This window comes from Anser cygnoides, chromosome 3 (assembly GCF_040182565.1).
Source record: "Anser cygnoides isolate HZ-2024a breed goose chromosome 3, Taihu_goose_T2T_genome, whole genome shotgun sequence".
NCBI lineage: Eukaryota > Metazoa > Chordata > Aves > Anseriformes > Anatidae > Anser > Anser cygnoides.
In genome coordinates this window covers 123080546-123099075 of record NC_089875.1, presented here as the reverse complement: position 1 = coordinate 123099075, position 18530 = coordinate 123080546, and the positions used below count along the sequence as shown (strand labels likewise).

General features: G+C 42.8%; 1 protein-coding gene across 1 annotated transcript in view; it reads right to left on the bottom strand.

Annotated features, from left to right (window-relative positions):
* NRBP1 (nuclear receptor binding protein 1) overlaps window positions 1-18530 on the bottom strand; it is a 41420-nt gene that overhangs the window by 9398 nt on the left and 13492 nt on the right. The window contains exons 3-9 of the mRNA XM_048055196.2: window positions 17314-17436; window positions 16626-16727; window positions 16444-16533; window positions 15903-15943; window positions 14415-14509; window positions 879-962; window positions 546-604 (exon numbers count right to left, since the gene is read on the bottom strand). Coding sequence (XP_047911153.1) covers window positions 546-604; window positions 879-962; window positions 14415-14509; window positions 15903-15943; window positions 16444-16533; window positions 16626-16727; window positions 17314-17436 — 594 coding nt within the window. The remainder of the gene's footprint in view (window positions 1-545; window positions 605-878; window positions 963-14414; window positions 14510-15902; window positions 15944-16443; window positions 16534-16625; window positions 16728-17313; window positions 17437-18530) is intronic.

Genomic DNA, 18530 nt, shown 5'->3' with positions numbered 1-18530 from the left:
AGTAACTCGTATTTCCTAGTCTTGGGCCTACTGATTGCAGGGACAGAAGACTCTACGATTCTGTGAACCAATAAGTTGATAAGACCAGGTACATCAGACTCACACTTGAGAACAACCAAAATCTGCATCAGGTGGGGCCATACAGTAATGGAGTGTCCTCTCCTCCAGATACTACAGAAGAACAAATACTCCCCAGAAGGGGAGTTTTTTTTCCCCCCCCTCTGTACATATTAAGTACATTTTGTAGTAGTGACTGTTCCCACAGCAGGTGGGTCAGTCTCCAGAACTGTCCAATTATTCATTACCCAGAGTAATAAATTACACACCAAAAATTCCAGAAAGAACCACACATTACCAAGTTCTTTACTGCTTAGTAAAGCATTTGGAGAAACCTTGATAGGCATCCCTACAACGCAAATTGCATTTGGCTCAGAGAACAAAATGCACCTGCTACAAAAACCACCCGTGCCCACAGCAACTCCATAGTCATCTCCTTCCCTTGATTTTATTCTCTCTGTCCCATAACCACAGCGTTCCACACTCACCTCCAGGGCACACATCCCAAAGGAATAAATGTCCACAGCAGTGGTAACATTGGCAACTTCTGTAACACAGAAACAATGCTCTGTTATCAGTCTCTCCCTGCACTCAGCAGCAGGACCGCCTCTGTATCAGGCTATGACAATCCTGCAGCCTTCTGTCCCTCCTCTGCTATCAAAAGGCAAAGGAGTTGAAGCAATAAAACAGGCAAATAACACAAAACTGATAATGTGACATCTCTCATGAGACTACAGCTGAAAACAAGATGCACAATAGCCTGGAAGCATTAGTGAGACAGGCCAACAAAACTCAGGCTTGCAGCTGTTGCCACACCATACCTCCATATTCTGGGGCAAAGAAGTGCAGGTTCTTCTGCTCCTCCCGACATGTCTTCACATGGTTATTAATTGTGTCTGGTGCCACTAGAAGAAAGTCATGAATGCTTAGTATACAGGAAACCTTAGCCCATCCCCAACTAGATCCTACAGAATACATGCAACTCCAGGGCCATCTGGCTGCCCAAATGGGCACCACAGTGCAGTTGAGTTGGCCCTCATCACTCCCTTCATCTCAGGTCACTTGCCCTAGAACATTTCTCCATTGCTTCCTTGGCCGCATATTGACTAAGGCAACTTAGCATTAGCTCTCTAAGAAAACCCTGGAGTCCACAACTCACAGCTTCTGCTGAATGACAAGATGAACTGGAAAGAATTTCCCTGTTAAAGTGCAAGTCCTAAAAGCACCCCACTTAGATCAGATTTATAGCATTTGTCACAAGCAACCCGAATATAACAGAATCCCGAGGAACAGCTAGAAATGCCAAGATCACTGCAGTTACAGTCACCACCTTGGGGCTCCAGGAGAGGAAAAAGTCTACCAGGTAATTTTCCCTAACAAGATTCTTCCACGCGTCAACAGGACACTGGTGCCAAAGTGACTCAAGACAAAAGTCAAGCATAGCTGCCAAATGAGACCTGACAGCACAGGCTTTCCAGCAGCCAGCACCTGCACGGCCCCAACCACAAACCACTCAGAGCTGCTGGGAGAGAATGACTCTCAGCCACAAGCACAATGAGCAGGACACAAGAATGGATACGTCCTAAAAGATAAGCCCCTCAGGACAACCACCTTTGAAAAGATTGCAAAAAAAAAAAAGGTCTGACAGGGAAAAACACTGAGGTAGTCAGGGAAGACAATCACCATCCCATCTAAAGCTCTACTTCTACCTTAGAACATGCCTAGTCCCACAGACTCAGGACCATCTCCCACTTAGTCAACCTCCTTGACAATTGCAATTAGTTCTGGTCTGCACTGCTACAACGTGGACTTGCCCAGTACATGCCAAACGACAAGGAAGACTCCACGCCGAATGAGACTGAACTTGCGCCCAGCCTCAGAGATGAGCTGAGACAAGAAGGATCTCCCTTAACTCAGTTCAACTTTTGCTGTGTAGCACATACTGAATCATATCTCTTTCAAGCACTGGAAACAGAGCTTGCTCCAATGGCCAATGTCTACTTCCCCAACAAACTGTTCATTGAGAGTTTACTGCTCTTAGTTCTTGTGCTACCCCTGTCTTGGAAGTCCAAGAAGACTACTTCATTCCTAGTGCTTCTCTGTTTACAGATACTACCAGGTCCTCTCAGCCTCACAGCATTAAGCAAAGCAAGCTAAAATCTTCGTCTTCCTCTTAAAACCCCACTCTGCATTTTCCCAATGACGCTGACTGCTCAGATAAGCTCTGCCCAGGACCATGCAAAATCATACTAATTCTCTCTCTACTGGGAACTCTTCTCCAACGTATTTTAACATTACTTGTCAGTGACACGACTGTAAGAAAAGGTAAGGGGGTCAAATTTCCCCCTTGAACAGCCAGGGGAGGCCGGATCCTCTTCAATTCCCAAATGATGAGCTCCGGGCTTTTGTGAAGCTTTGTATTTTATACTACCGAATTACCTACCACTGCAATTAGTCCAGTCATCTAATGTATTCTTGTGTTTCTGGAAGATGTCCTGACCTACCTCAACATCACATGTTCCCCGTATTTCTATTAACAGCCTCAACATTAATGAGATCAGTGACTGTGGAACTCCAACACCCCCCCCCCACCTCGGTAGGACACTCCTTTTTCAGCTTCTACCCTGTCACCATGCCTCTCGAGCCAGTACCTTACGCTGCATATAGTGCACATCATCCAAGTTTTGTCTAGCATAACAGGTTATTCTATCAGGCCTTCTAAACAGGTTCCCAAACACCCAAAATGGAAAAGACCTGTTAACTTGCTTTTGTCGGTTCAGTTAAGGGCAGTATCTGTCTTAAGTAACCAACTGCTATACAGTGAGAGAAGTCTAGCAACCAGCACTAAGATCTTGCGTGTTGCTGAGCTGCTGCCAGGGCAGCACTGGTGTCTGGTCAAAGCCAGACCACCTAAGAAGGGACAGACATCAAGGCCTACCCTAAGTGCGACACGCTATGTCAACAGTGGCGATGTTGTCAGAATTCAGCACAGAGAATCACAGAATCATTTAGGTGTTCTTGAGACTCTTTACCAATCAAGTCCAACCATCAACCTGATCTACTGAGTCCCATCACTAAGCCACACTCCTTAGCGCCACATCCACACCTCTTATGTACCTCCAGGGATGAGGACTCCATCACTACCCTGGACAGCCTGTGCCAATGCTTGACCACCCTTTCTGTGAAGAAATTCTTCCTGATAACCAACCTAAACCTCCCCTGGCACAGGCTGAGACTGTTTCCTCACATCCTACCACTTGTTGCCTGAGAAAAGAGACCAACACCATCCTCACCGCAACCCCCTTCAAGTAGCTGTAGGGAATGGTGAGGTCTCCCCTCAGCCCCCTCTTCTCCAAACTAAACAACCTCAGGTCGCTCAGCCACTCCTCCTAAGTCCTGTTTTCCAGTCCCTTCACCAGCTTTATTGCTCTTCTCTGCACTCAGTCAAGCAACTCAATGTCCTTCTTGTCGTGAGGGGCCCAAAACCGAACACAATATTTGAGGTACAGTCTCACCAGTGCAAAGTACAGGGGGCAATCACTTCCTTAGTCCTGCTGGCCACACTATTTCTGATACAAGTGAGGATACCACTGGCCTTCTTGGCCACCTGCACGTACTGCTGGCTAAACATGAGCCAGCAGTCAACCATCACCCCTAAATCCTTTTCTGCTGCGAAACTTTCCAGCCACTCTTCCTCAAGCTTATACCACTGCATGGGGTTGTTATAACCCAAGTGCAGGACCCAGCATTTACCCTTTGTTGAATGTCACGCAATTGGACGTGGCCCATTGAGCTAGCCTATACAGGTCCCTTTGCAAAGCCTTCCCACCCTCAAGCAGATAATCGCAGAATCACAGAATTGAAGGGGTTGGAAGAGACCTCGAAAAATCATCGGGTCCAATCCCCCTGCCAAAGCAGGTTCCTTAGAGCAGGCTGCCCAGGTAGGCGTCCAGACGGGCCTTGAATATCTGCAGAGAAGGAGACTCCACAACATCCCTGGGCAGCCTGTTCCATAAGCCATCAAGCGTTGGACCAAAGCTCTCAGAAAGGAAATCTGGGGCAATACTACCCCAGACAACACTTTTCTGCCAAAAACAGAGCAGAATCAAGCCAAGTATAAAGCCATTTATTGCAAAACATTGCAAACAATGTTTTGATTAAGTTCATTTCCCAATATGTCTTGCCTAGATGGAAGAGCCAGTTCACTATCCAGCCATTCTGTCCTTTGCTCCTGGGCCCTATTTAAGAACAAGGAAGAGGCAGGAATCAGTCACAAAAAGGCATTAATAACAGAAACCTTAGCCAATGATGTAACATAGGTACTCCCATACTACAAAAGCAAGTTTCAACGAAATCCTCGTACAACCTGTATTGATAATCATAGAATCATGTAGATTGGAAGAAGAGACCTTCAAAATCATCAAGTCCGACCATCCACCTAACACTACAAGTCCACCGCTAAGCCATGTCCCTAAGCACCACAATAGAAGAGGCATTCCTGGGAACCTGGCTCCACAGCCCAGTATAGTAATGTTTGGAAATTAAAAAAAATAAAATAAAAAATAATTGCTGTCTACACCTCATTTGATAAAATGACTGTCTGCATCAGAGACATATAGACATTCTGCAATGGCACCAGCATTTCTGGAAAAAGCTGTGTCTACACTGTCTGTGGGAACTTTTAAGTTAGACACACAGAAAAGTAGCTCTAAGTCTGCTGTTGTAGGTTATCCAGGGACCTTTCCCCTCTGACGTTTTATTCACTGTGCCTCCAAATTTGCAGAGTTGCACCAGAAGTCCTCAATATGTTTTTCTATCACTGTTGAAGAGACTTGCTCTGGAGCAGGGTTTGATTAGCCACACTGCCTTTTTCCTGTTGTAGCAGTTTATATCACAGCTCTTGTGTGGCTTGGCTGAAAGGCACATGCACCACCTTGCTCTGGTATTGCAAAGCAGAAACAATGCAGCAGTAGAACAATGGCATAAGACTACCAGATTCTTCACAGCATGCTTTAGAGCTAAGCAGAGATGGGCTTGTCACAACTGCACCTGTTCCATTCATCACTGTGACAGCAACAACCCACCAGGAAGTCAACTCTGAACAACTCACACAATCACATTAAAGGACAGGCTGTTCTCTAAGCACTGCTATGCACTGTGATGTTAGAAGCTGGAGCCACAAACTTTGATTTGATCTAGTCTAGTTGTTATTGTATGTCTGTCACCTTAGTACATAAATCACTTAGCAAAGGTGCAGGCTTGAGAGGAGCTCCACCTGAGCAGACAGTTCAAAACAAGACTCATAATTATAAAAGGTAAGAATATACACTTTAGGGTACCTTTGATACAAGCTCTTTGGACTGATTTCCACATTGTTTCTACCTGCCAGCCATTACTATATACAGCAATGACTCTAATTCTGTGAAGAATCAGATACATGAAGGCTAGGGACAATTATGTTAAGGAAGACAAACAATAAAGGTCAAAAAGGAAAGTCAGATCACAACATTAACAACAAGCATGCCTTTCTCAGCCACAGAGAAGGGGAAGACAGCAAAGGGCAGAGTACAAGTACCACACAAGTGATCAGTCTGGTAGGGAAGTAGTGAAGATAAAATGGATTTTAAGAGAAGGATTCAGCCAAATACGGTATCTGTGCAGGGCAGATGATAAGAAGAGACGTGAAGTGCAGTAGAAAGTAGGACAAGCAACTTGCCTTTGGCAAGCTGAGCTCAATCTGACAAGAAAAAGCATAAAGAAGAAGAAACATTGCTATAGGAACACAGAGTTTGCTAGACTTCCCAAACCCTCAAGGACATGCTAATGCGAAGAGGTCACCAGGGTAAATAGACAACTCATCAGAAAGTGAGTCATTAGGAGTGTCAGCCAAGAACTCACTTGGTGGTATTATTTCCCAGCTGTCACCAACAGCAAGTTTTAGCAGAGATGCTCAATCTCACAGTGACTTGCCTTTTCAAACACTTCATGCTGCAGAAGACATTTTCTTCTTGTCATGCATGCAATTCACTCACCTTTGTTTTGCATTCACCATTTCCTCCTTGCAAATAGGAAAGAATCTGCTCAGTAGACTTTCATTTCCTCTCAAAAAATTCAAGGGTTGAAGTAGCCACTGACCCACTCAACTGTCTCTAGCAAATGCCTAAGCATTCCCTGAAGCAGGAATATATTACTCCACTCTTACAGTAAAGTGCTCGAGTACACTATACTCCAGATTTTTCAGCAGGCTTAGAAAGCAGAGGAAAACAAGATGACATCCAGAAGGGTCAACAACTAACCTTTAAGATTAGTCAGAGAAGCTTGCTATGCAATCCAGCACCAGGGAATGATTAGCCACCTTACCTTCACTGCACTGCACCAGCATCACAGGGACCCAAAATGTTCAACTGAATGCAAGACCATCTGTTTGCAACTATATAGCGATGGCCACAGGGCCAGGATAGGTATTAGAACACATTATAATCTCCTGCGCTCATACACTCAAGCCATTTTTACTGCTGCAGAAGGCTACAAGACTGCACAATAACAAGATACTTCACAGTTCACTTCAGTGGAACACTAAGATGACAAATGCACTCTTAGGGAGGGCACAACCTAGAAAATAGGCAACTGTGAAGTTATTGAAAAGAAAAAGAAGCATACAGCTATTAAGCATGGAATCAAATAAGAAAAGCAGTGACAAATTTAAGTTGATCACAGAATGCAAGCATCCTATAGCCCCTGCAGATCTACATCAGGGATCTTAAAGTGTTTACAAACTTATTTGCTACACTAAATCACCAGAAGCAGAAGGGGTTTGTTTTTGTTTTTTACAACAGCTGAATATCTATTGAGATGAAGGGGCAAAGATGTTTAGTATATGAAAAGTTCACTACATATAGTTACCAGTGCCACAGAACAGCCCCACAACTGCCCACATCTACGTTCATTCTTATCATATCCATGCTTCTGAATAGAGTAACTATCTCTGCCTGAAAGATGCCCCGTGTTATTACTTCAGAGAAATTACTGCTGAAGTAAAAACAGTGGTACACGCAAGAAAGAGTCGCTACCATACAGAAGTTCACAGATTTTGAGAGAGGTATCCTTCTTCACAGAAATTAATATAAAATCATAGAATCATGGATTGTTTGAGGTTGGGACGGACCTCTGAAGATTATCTGATCCAATCCCCTGCTCAAGCAGAGCCACCCAGAGCAGGGTGCCCAGGACCTCGCCCAGGCAGAATATCTCCAAGACCTCTCTGGGTAGTCTGTGCCAGTGGCTCTGCCACCTGCACGTCAAAGAAGTACTTCCTGATGTTCAGAGGGAACATCCTGTGTTCTATTTTGTGCCCAGTGCCTCCTCTGCCACTGAGTTTCACTCATGCTTTCTGCATCCTCCCTCCAGGTATTATACACACTGATGAGACCAAGGTAAGACAAAGCCTTTAAAAAAAATAATAATGTAAGCTGCATACCACTTTGAACCTTCTGGGTAATAAAAACTTAATTCAAAACTATTTATTTCCCAGATCTCATCCCCAGAAGTACATGTAATCAGAGACAAACCTTTTCCCCTGCTTATGAAAGTCCGGCTTAGTTTAGCCAAGTTTCTATGTAATTGGAAACGTTTGGCTTGGTAGAGGATGCACTTGACCCTACACATAAAACTGCATGGCTAGAAGCTAGCATTACATAAAGTCAAGTTTAATCTTCCTAAGAGGATGCAGCCACTGGTGAAAAAAATCCTGTTGATTTTTATGATAGATTTTCCTGTGTCTACTCTTTTCTTTAAATCATGCCCGCTTTAGTTCAAAAAAAAAAAAAAAAAAAGTCAGATCCAAGATATCCAACTAAACCCTATTTGATTTCTGCATAGCCTCCTAAGTATCTCAGGTATCTGTTAAGGGTGTGAATAACAAGTCTTTAAACATCAGGTAACAAAATCCAAAAAATTAAAGTAATGGCTAAAATAATCTTGTTTATGAAAACATATCACACTCAACCTCATTAATTCGATGCTCAAGAGAAAGAGCAGCCCTATACCCTATATTTAGGAGTGTTTTCAAACCCAAATCACTGTTCGAAATCCAAGGATTAAGCAACCTCCAGCTCTCATATGAACAGTACATAATGATAGTATAATACAGTTAAAACTAAATCCTGAGAAACCAGACAAGAAAGCTCTGTAAGTTATCTGATGCTGTTTCAGCACAAATGAGATACCACACCATTTCCTTACACCTGAAGACCACTGACTGAGGCTCTTTCCTTACCTTGCTAGCATAAGGGTATTTTGCCCTGCTCATGGTGGTGACTTGTTTTAGAGAAACTGCTTGGCAGTTTTATGCCACGTTGCCATCTGCATGGTTGAACCCATGCTGAAGTTCTGGCTCAACCACATTCTCACTCTTTGGGCGCGTTCCAGGATCATTCTACTGCTTGTGTGCCACCTCACCTCACCAAGGCAGCCTGCTGCATAGCATAAAACTGCCACAGACCGATTTGCCTAGCTGGCAACACTCTGGTAAGCAATCGATCCTCAAAGAAGTCTGCCCTCCTAAGACTGCAAACCCAGATTACATGAACTTCCCCCTCAACTATTTAAAATTGCAGATTTCGTTTTCTGAAAGCATCTACTCTTCTGATGATGCAGAGCAACGCACCGCATCTTCCTCCTGCAAACACTAAGAAGGCAGAAAGGCCATTTTTGACAGGTCCTTCCCTTTCACCACTGCCAACTGACAGTTGGTAGGCACCCAACCCTTCAGTAGAAAAAAGCTCTAACTATTGAGAACAACCCTAACAGCATTTTTTTAAATTTTTATTTTAATTTAAATGCAGACTTGTATTTAACATGATTAAAAATTGCAGCACTCAAATCCTTCTCTAGCCTCCACAGCCCAACAAAGATAAGCCCAACACCCTCCTCACATGCCCAAGTTTCCCCCCAAAAAAGAGCTTTGTCTGGGGAGGCATAAGTAGTGAACCTCACACTGCAATCAGCGACTCATTTAGGTGGGAGATCTCTCTGGCCATCAGAAGCCAGATGTATTTCACTGAAACGTCAATCTCAAAAACAAATCATCTAAGAAGTTAAAACTACAAGCAAGCAATTAAATGTCCAAGCACAAAGCAAAGGCTAGTCCAGGTTTGGTGCTCAGCCAAGCCTAGCAAAGTCGTAGCAGGAAAGAGCCTAATGTTCATGACAAGTTCAACTGGGAAGAGCTCAGAAGAACGCATCTGATTGGCTTGACATGCAGGAGCCAGCATGCACTGGGGTCCATTGACTAGCACACTAAGAACAAGGAGAAGAAGAGAACTAACAACCAGGGGACTTCACAAAGGGCAGTGCTCCCTCTCTGTAAGGCTTTGGATGAGAAGAATGGCTTTCATTCCAGCACAGAACAAAAAGGTCTCAAAGCAGGATACACCTACGCTGAACGGTTTTACATACCAGCCTTATAGCAAGGGAACACTGTAAAAATAAATTTTGTGTGTGCGTATGCACGCATGTGTATTACAAATATATATATATACATATATATACACACATACATATAAATATATATATATATATATATACACACACAAAAAAAAATGTACATTACATATATAGTGGTAGTCACATCACAGGAGCGGAGAAGTTTGCTCACCATTAGCAAATATCCTATGAAAGACTGTTGGTAACAGAGCAGCCCGTAAGCGGGAAGTAAAACAAGATAGAAGTCAATGAGTTGATGAAACAGCAAGCACGTAACATTCATACAGACAGCTAGGTCAGAATCATTGCAAAACACAGACAAGACTGAGAATCTGGCCCAGCCACCAGCCACCTTTTAAAATAAATTTAACTAAGGAATGTTAGCGTTTCAAATTGAGACCCAAACCAGGCAAGGGAGAAGACACCTCTGATCAAGTAGAAAATTAGAGCTGAGTAAGACAAAGAAACTGGAAGTTCTGTTGTTTCTTTGAGTGATCCACAGTCCCTCAGAACCTCTTTCGGCAGACATCTACCTCTCTCTAACACTCTATCAGCTTCTCCTCTGCATGGATCTTTGCAGCTGAACCTATACTTACATACCTGGCCACATAATTTAATAGCAGAGTTAATACCAAGTAAAACCCAGTCTCCTGGCACCCTGGACTGGAACTGAAGGGAGGCTTTGGACTGATTGCAATTAAATATGTAGTGAATCCTAGAAGGTCAGGTAGGCTGAAGACAGGAAAGTATTTGCATCAGTCGAATGCCTGAGGGCGCTATTTGGAAATACACTAGCATAACACAAAACCACAAAACTTCCCTGTGTTCTACTGGAAATCTCACACTGCACATGCTAACATGGCATGCACGTGCCTCACATCCATGTCTCGGGGAAACAAGAAGCCATTATAAAACTCTCCAGTTTGCAGACTCAGTTCCGTTGAAGTACTCCAAGAGTTGCTTAAAAGGACTTTTAATTAAAACCCATCACACCTCCTTCCACCTGTTACTGATTCTTAAACTCCCAGCAATAATTACAAGAAACATTGCCCAACATCGGCTGAACATAGCAAATAGCAGCAAACATCCCATCTAAACAGGTTGTTCCTTTGCACTCAGAATGCCTTTGACCTGCCACAATGAATCATCTTGCAACATGCTCCCTTCACAACTCCAACTGCTAGACAATGCAGATATGCACAGATGCAACATGGTCTTGCATGTAGATCTTGTGGAAGGGTACATAGAAAACAACACCTCTCTCACATGGAATATTTTCATCTGATCGCAACTCCAGAAAGCATTCCTATCTCCACGAACACCAGTGTTAGTGCAAGTCTAAGAGTTTTAAGTCTTCCCCATCCTCACCAGAAGTTCTCCAAGGCACCTTGCTCATTTGACACTTTCTCCTCAAATCTACTAGCCCTGCACTTCAGGCCACTGAAAAAAAAAGAAGTTAACAAATGGATGGCTTTTGTATTGTTGAGCAGTATGAGACATCCTTCCTCTTTCCCACTCCCTTTTTCTTCCACAGATGACCCCCACCATTTAAGATTTCAGCCCTGTCCCCAAAACTCAATGGAATAGCAACACCTTACGACTAAATTAATCATTTTGCAACACACAAGTGGCCCTAGAAAAAAATGCTAATACAGAATTGCATGCAGAACAAGAAACACATAGTGGTCAGTCCTGCTAGTACATGTGCTTCTGCAACCTAAAGTGCCAGCAAGAAGTGACAAGCAAAAGGGCTGCTCTAGCACCTAAAGAGGTGCTACAGGAACAAATAAGTACAAGCCATTTCTAATGCAACACAACTCACAGGCACTACTCTTCTAGTACCTCTTCACCTAGCAGAAGGAAGAATATTTTGTGGGATACACTAGCAGCTTCCTTTCACCAGATTTCTGCCCCAAATTCAGCAAGTATACTGTCTTGCTTAAAGCAGAGGGAAGGAAAGTTTTCGAGGAACACAGTGCTGAACAGCACTAAGGACGGAGACAGTATTAAAGTGAAGATCATAATGTACTGAATCATTGTTACCCTTAAATCCATAAGAATGATTCCCCCACTTTTTAAATACACACAGGAAATTGTTCAAGTATCAGCCAGCTCTGAGAAATAATTACATGCAGCAATAAATATGGGCCTAACATTGTCACCGATCTCAAAGCAACTCTCTCTCTAAGACCTGAGCGTGACAATAGCCTGTCTGGCTACTGCACAGTCAGCAGTGCTAGAGAATTGCAAGAATCTGATGACGCAGTTGAACAGTTTTGACTTGCCTAGTTGGGTGGGTAATACAGGAATAAGAATGCATTCTGCAATATTGGCAACTGTAATTACAGCCTGTGCTGGAACCACAGGTATTATGTTTTGAGGATTCTTTTTCTGATCATAAGTCCACTTGTGCTCACTTCCTTTAAAAAAAATCAGAAAGGATAAGAATCTCCTAGATAAATCACTTCACTTCTGAACACAAGATGAGCAAGGCAGTCCACAACTGTGGAGTTGTACCAGTTTGGGCTGGGACAGAGTTAATTTTCATCATAAAAACTTCTGCATGCTATGGTTTTGATTTGTGACCAAACCAGTGTTGATAACACACCAGTGTTCTAGCTACTGCTGAACAGCGCTAACATAGTGTCAAGGCGTTTTCTGTTTCTCACACTACCCCACCAGTGAGTAGGCTGGGGGTACATAAGAAGTTGGGGTGGGCACAGCTGGGACAGCTGACCCCAACTGATAAAAGGGATATTCCATATCATATGACACCTTTCTGAGCAATTAAAGCTGGGGGAAGAAAGAGGAGTGGGGGGACGTCCAGATCTACAGCATTTGTCTTCCCAAGCAACTGTTACCTGTGACGAAGCCTTGCTTTCCCACAAACAGCTAAACATCTGCCTGCCGACAGACAGCGAGTAAATTCCTTATTTTGCTTTGCTGATGTGTGCAGCTTTTGCTTTATTTAAACTGTTTATATCAACCAATGAGTTTTCTTAATTTCACCCTTCCAATTCTCTTCTGCATCCCACTTAGGGTGAGTGAGCGAATAGCTGCATGGGGCTCAGCTGCCTACGGGGTTTAACCCACAACAGGAGTAAAAGAGCAACTGGAATTGAGCACCGCTCCTGCACAGTCACACTCCTAGAATTTCCCTTCCTCAGGGCTACCAAGAAGTCTTGCTGAGGATACAGCTGTTATAATGCACAGACACCCACTACTCCTTGAAAGAGGCACATCAGTCCAACTGCCTCTGTTCTTTCCACCATGCCTAATAGATGCAAAGATCTATAAGATGGGAGGGAGTAGGCAAACGTGTAACTGCTGAGGCAACTGTCTGCGATCCACACTCAATGAACCACCTTTCTAGACAGTCTCTTAATGACACCACTGAGAGTCTGAATGCTCATGAGAATGCCATGTTTGCTGATCTGCAGAACTACTCTCTGGTAAAAAGCCACGGCTCTAGATACCAGCTTGAAGTGGTTTACTTTTATAAAGCGTCGGCTATCAGTCAGAAAGATTCCAGCTGTATAATACTTTTAAACTCAACTAGAAAGGGAAGGATCTCTTATGTACTTCCTGAGTAGAGCCTACAACAGACTTCCCATAAATGACCTGAATTGGATGCCAGGGAACCAGCTATGTTTGCCAGCAGACAGGTATCAGATACGTGCAACTCTTGAAAACTCCTCCCACCTGGACAACTTTGGAAAAAAAAAAAAAGATCAAGTGAACCCTGTGATATCATCAGCCTGTATGAAGAACAAGATGTCACCAAGTTCACAGGCAGGTGATTAATCCTTCTGCCATGACCCACACTCCCTGGATACAAGCATATATCAGAAGGTTGTTATAGAGAACAGAGACCCCAACTCCGGAACAAGACAGAGTAAGAGTCTTTTGATTGAAAGAAAAACTACAGAGTTCCACAGTTTATGAAGAGAGACTACTTTTAAATGACAGGTGAAGCAGAGCATTATTTCCTGTACACTGTCTACATTAAAACCAAGAATTCACACAGATGAAATCCTACAGGATGGCCAGTGCACACTCCTCAGCTTTGAGGATACTTGCAGTAGAGCTGGACAACTGATAGCTGTCACTTGAAAGGGTACATCAAGGTACCAGAGAATGCATCCAGAACTGCAAACATTCCTAAAGATATAACAGCAACAGATGAGGAAAAAAAATAAAACAGACTAAGCAAGGAGGCACTGCATCTCTAGAAACAAATACTTCCTACTTCTGAAATAAAGTATTTCAGCACAAGCAGCTGCCTGAACAGGGCATGTCTTTGCTAAACAGGCACAACAGCAGCTAGCATCCTGAAGTCCAAGCTAAAATGAGTGATGCTAGATGAGGATGCCAAGACTAGTGGCTTGCTGAAGCCAGAGTCTATAACCTTCATACACTTGTTGGTAAAAGAAACACTCATGTGGCCTCAGTGGACACAGCTCTCCAGACAGCTCTCAAAGCTTCACAACGCTGACAGGCAAACTTCATGTGTATTAACATTGGGGGGGGGGGAATAAGGAAAAAAAAAAAGGGCAGAGCATCCATGAATCCAAGGATAAGAAGGATAACGTGCATGCAAAACTTGAAAGTTGCAGCACCTTTTCTCTGGTCAGTCCCCTGAGATCAAAAAGGTATGGGCTGACATGGAAAACAATATTCAGTAACAGTCCTTCCTGTGCCTAAAGGCGGTCCAGGAGTGTATTCTATTGCAAATCTCTGGCCCAAATGATGCAGAGGTGGAGGAGCATATGCATACATGCCTACTATGCCAGGTAGCCTCGAAAGGGTTAGATGTCCTGTTCTAGTTGAGCAGTTTGCCTCAAAGAGGAAGGGACACCTCCAGTAAGCCTTACCTGACCCAATTTTGATCAATCCGTTGTGCTGAATAAAGATGGTATCGCAGGTCAGATTGCCATGGATGATTGGAGGATCACAGGAGTGGAGGTAGCTAGAGATTCAGAACAGAGCACTGGTCAGGGGACTACCCCAGGCTGAAGCAGGAATCCCTCCCTTCATCCCTTCCTTGAGATACATCAGAACATCATCATGAGAAGAGAACGAGAGGGCAAAGGGTGCATTCCAGGGATTTACAATAGCAGGGAGGTACAAATTCAGTGACTGTACATCAACCTCTAGCCTAGTATAGAATAATGAAAATTAAGCAATTGTCTCTTACTAACAACCTCCAGAATTGGCAGAGGGAAAGGAAAGAAAGCTTCTTCTGACCATTCTGACCAGTTCTTACAAAACCCAGGGTACCAGATCTGCATCATACACCTCAATACTGCTAGATGGGAGTTAAACAGGTTATTTTTTTATTATTAAATTTATTTATTATTATAACAGGTATTAAAATACCAAAAGAACAGAACCTTATTCTGTCTCTAATCATAGGATATCAAAAACGGTGTTCAGTGGTGCACAAACATGATCGGTCATGTTTTCTAGCATGCACAATTAAAACTTTTCAGCGTTGGGGCCCCAGGTACAGTTTGAGGTTGGTTTTGCATTTCACTCTGCTTTGTTTTATTTTAGCAGCCAGCACAAATAAAGACTGTCAGCTCTCAAAAGCTTATTAGAACACCATATATCCCTCAGCAGCTATACTTAGCTAAACGGCAACAGAATTTTGTCTATGGAGTGCAAGTCTTGCTCTGACATCTGGGTTATTGTTTTTCCAAGGCTGTTATTAGCCACACCATCTCTGGCTCAGGGAGGGAAGTGTCTTTAAGACAAAAACAAAAGAACTCCAGATTCTGTTCAACTGGATTGTGCTAAGAAGGCTGCAGATGATCTGCATCATCAAGAAATGTACAAATTCATATATACTCCTATTAATATCACCACAATAATTATGAATACATCACATGCTACAGGGCTGCAGCCTACCAAGATTAAGAAAATTTTCCATGCTCCAGTCATATGGAATTTGATTTCTTTGATACTTCTTTGCAACATCCTCTTGGCCATGGTTAGAGCCAGGTTATAAAACTGGATCTGGATACACGGGAAAGCTCCCTGAAGCTTATCCTGTACAGTCACTATCATACCGGTCACAACCATTGGGATCCAAACCCTACATTGCACCAGTTTCTTTACTGTAGAGGCTTCAGTATTGTTTAACTGAAGAGTCTGGGATTGTTGTATAAAGTGCAGCTGACACTCTACAGACTACAACTGGGGTAAGATTCAGGCTGGATGACTGAAAGTGCTCTCCATGCTCTGTTCCATGAAGTTTGCTAACATTTAGCAGCATGTATACAGACAGCTTTTACTATTCTAGCACAAGAAATGCTATGCTTAAACAAATGGCTAGATCTCAAGATCAGTAACTTACATACCTGAGAGCAGAGAGGATCTGGGTACACCATCGCTTCCAGGCCTACAGACACAGGAGCAAAAAGGATAAAAATCATTCAAGGAAGAGGAACTAATCCATACTTATGTGATTCAAAGCTCATTCAAATGATGGAACCAGTGTATCTTAGCTTATATCCAGTACAGGTGTGCAAGTAAGAACTTTATGAAATCAGTACTCTTGGGCTCTGTTTAGTTTTTACATTTTTGACAGGGGTCACAAATCATGCCTCCTCCCTCCTAACTCCTCTTATGCATAGAACCCTTCCCTCTTTCCTGCATGCATACACAGAACAGGAGAAGTTATCACAACATACATATGAAGCTGCAGAACTACAGGAAACAAAGAAAGCAACACAGAACTGGTATCTCAGAAAACCTGCAACTAAACCGGCTTACAGTAACAAGAAAAAATTTCAGACACATTATCACCAGCTTTTCTTCTCATTAGGATCCTCTGCTGAGAGACCTTTCCAGAGGCTGAAGATGCTAAGTGAAAATAGGCACATAGGAAAAAAGAGTTACCTTTTCATTCATAGTTTTGTGGTTTTTCTTTGTCTTCTTCAGGAACTGTTTCAGGCTCCCTGAGGACATATATTCAGTGATGAAGATCACCTGTGGGACAGTATGAAGTATTACCTTCTGCTTCACTAATTACCCACAGGATATACAACTAGAAAACCCAACAGGCTGCTTGCTTTACTTACCCTGGCCTTATTCTCCTTCACATCAGCCCAGTATTTGTGAAACTTTACAATGTTCAGATGTTCCAGTTGAATTAAGTTGTCAAACACTGCTTTAACTTTCTCCTACAACATCAGAAAGTCAAAGCTATGTTACATCAAAGACCACATCAGCCCACACTTTACTTGCTTCTGAGGTCTGGGTCCCCTTAAACAACACAATACACTTCAAGCTCCTATGCCAAGAAAAATCAGCATCTGATTTCATCTTATACTGCATTGTTTGAACACCAAGACTCAACCAACACAAAAGCCTCTAGACATAGTACAGCAACAGTTTTCAGTCACATTTTCTGCAGAAATCAGGCTTCATTTTTGCTATGTTTAAGAAAGTAGGGAAGAGTTATAGACCCAGCCAATAACCCACATGAATCAGTATCTATAATTACACCCTAATGCAAGGCCTGTCACCCTGGTGCAATGTGTTTTTACTGTAGAGGTGATAGATCACTGGAATAGGTTGACAAGAAAGGTAGTTGAGTTTCCCTCCTTGGAAATCTTCAAAAGCCATATGGACATGGCCCTGGGTAACCTGCTCTAAGCACCCCTGTTTGAACAGGGGAGGTTAGACCAGATGAACTCCAGAGGTCGCTTCCAACCTGAATGATTCTGTGGTGTTTCCCACATCTCGTTGGGAAACACGTCAACATACCTCCTGAAGCTTAAAGTTCTTCCGCTCAGAAAACTGAACCTCATTCCAAACCACTTCCACACCTTCCTCTGTATCCATGGCCAGGTAGGCACTATCGATCCCCGGGACATTGCGTTGATTCACCTGTATGGGAAGGATGGAAACAGGTATGAGATCTAAGCTAGAAAGACTAGATCATTACTATGCACCCTTTATTTCAGTATTATGAATGTTGTTCATCAGCTTTTAACTAAATGAGCATTCCAGGACAGGATTGTCCATGGGCACTTCAGGAATGGGACATACCCAAAGATAAGCATGATCTAGGCCTCATATGCAGCCAGTCTGGTGAAAGCCTCCTTTTGGCTACAATATGTTAATTTATGTTTTATTTCTGTATTTCATTTTACCACCAAAAAAACAAAAATCCAATTCTCCATCAGCTGGCCACATACCTAGAATAGCTTCACGTTCGACTGATCCAATTCTCCCTTTGAAGTAAACGTCAATACAGAGATTTGCCTAGCATTCCAGACTCACCTTCTACATATATTACCTCCTTGAAGCTTTGGCCATCTCACAGATTTTCCTATTAATATTGTCTTACCTTTTCTTCCTTCACTTCCTTCACCCCATCAGCATCCCACATTCGCTGAAAAATTCTCACCATACACAAGGGCTTCCTCAAAAATTCCTTTCCTCTTGGCAGCTGCTTTCACGTGACCAAAGGTACTCAGTTTCAGCTACAGTATTACATTAACGATGAATTGATGCAAGTGTTCTGCCATCCACAAAACTTACATGAATAAAGCACTATACTATAGGAAATGACTACTGATAACAAAATACTAATATAAAAAGGAAACAAGTTTCCAATGAACAGTACTTTCAACTTCAGTAGACAGGGTACAGACTCAGTGCACCCAGCTGATCACATTGATACACAAAAATCTAAGGCTTTTTTTTTTTTTATAAAGAAATTCTGATGGAGGACGGGGGTACCAAAAATAACTTGTTGGTCATGCTAACAATAAGCTAAACCTGAGCTCTAAATACAATGTGTGATCAGAAGGACTAACACACCAACAAAACATGTACACATAAGAATTGTGCATGGAAAAAAAGAGTCCATTAAGGTATTAATTTCACTAGTGTACAACACCAACTTTAAAAGTTTGCATTATACACATCTGCTCACTGGATACTTCATCAGTAGCTTGATAATTTAGACAGACCAC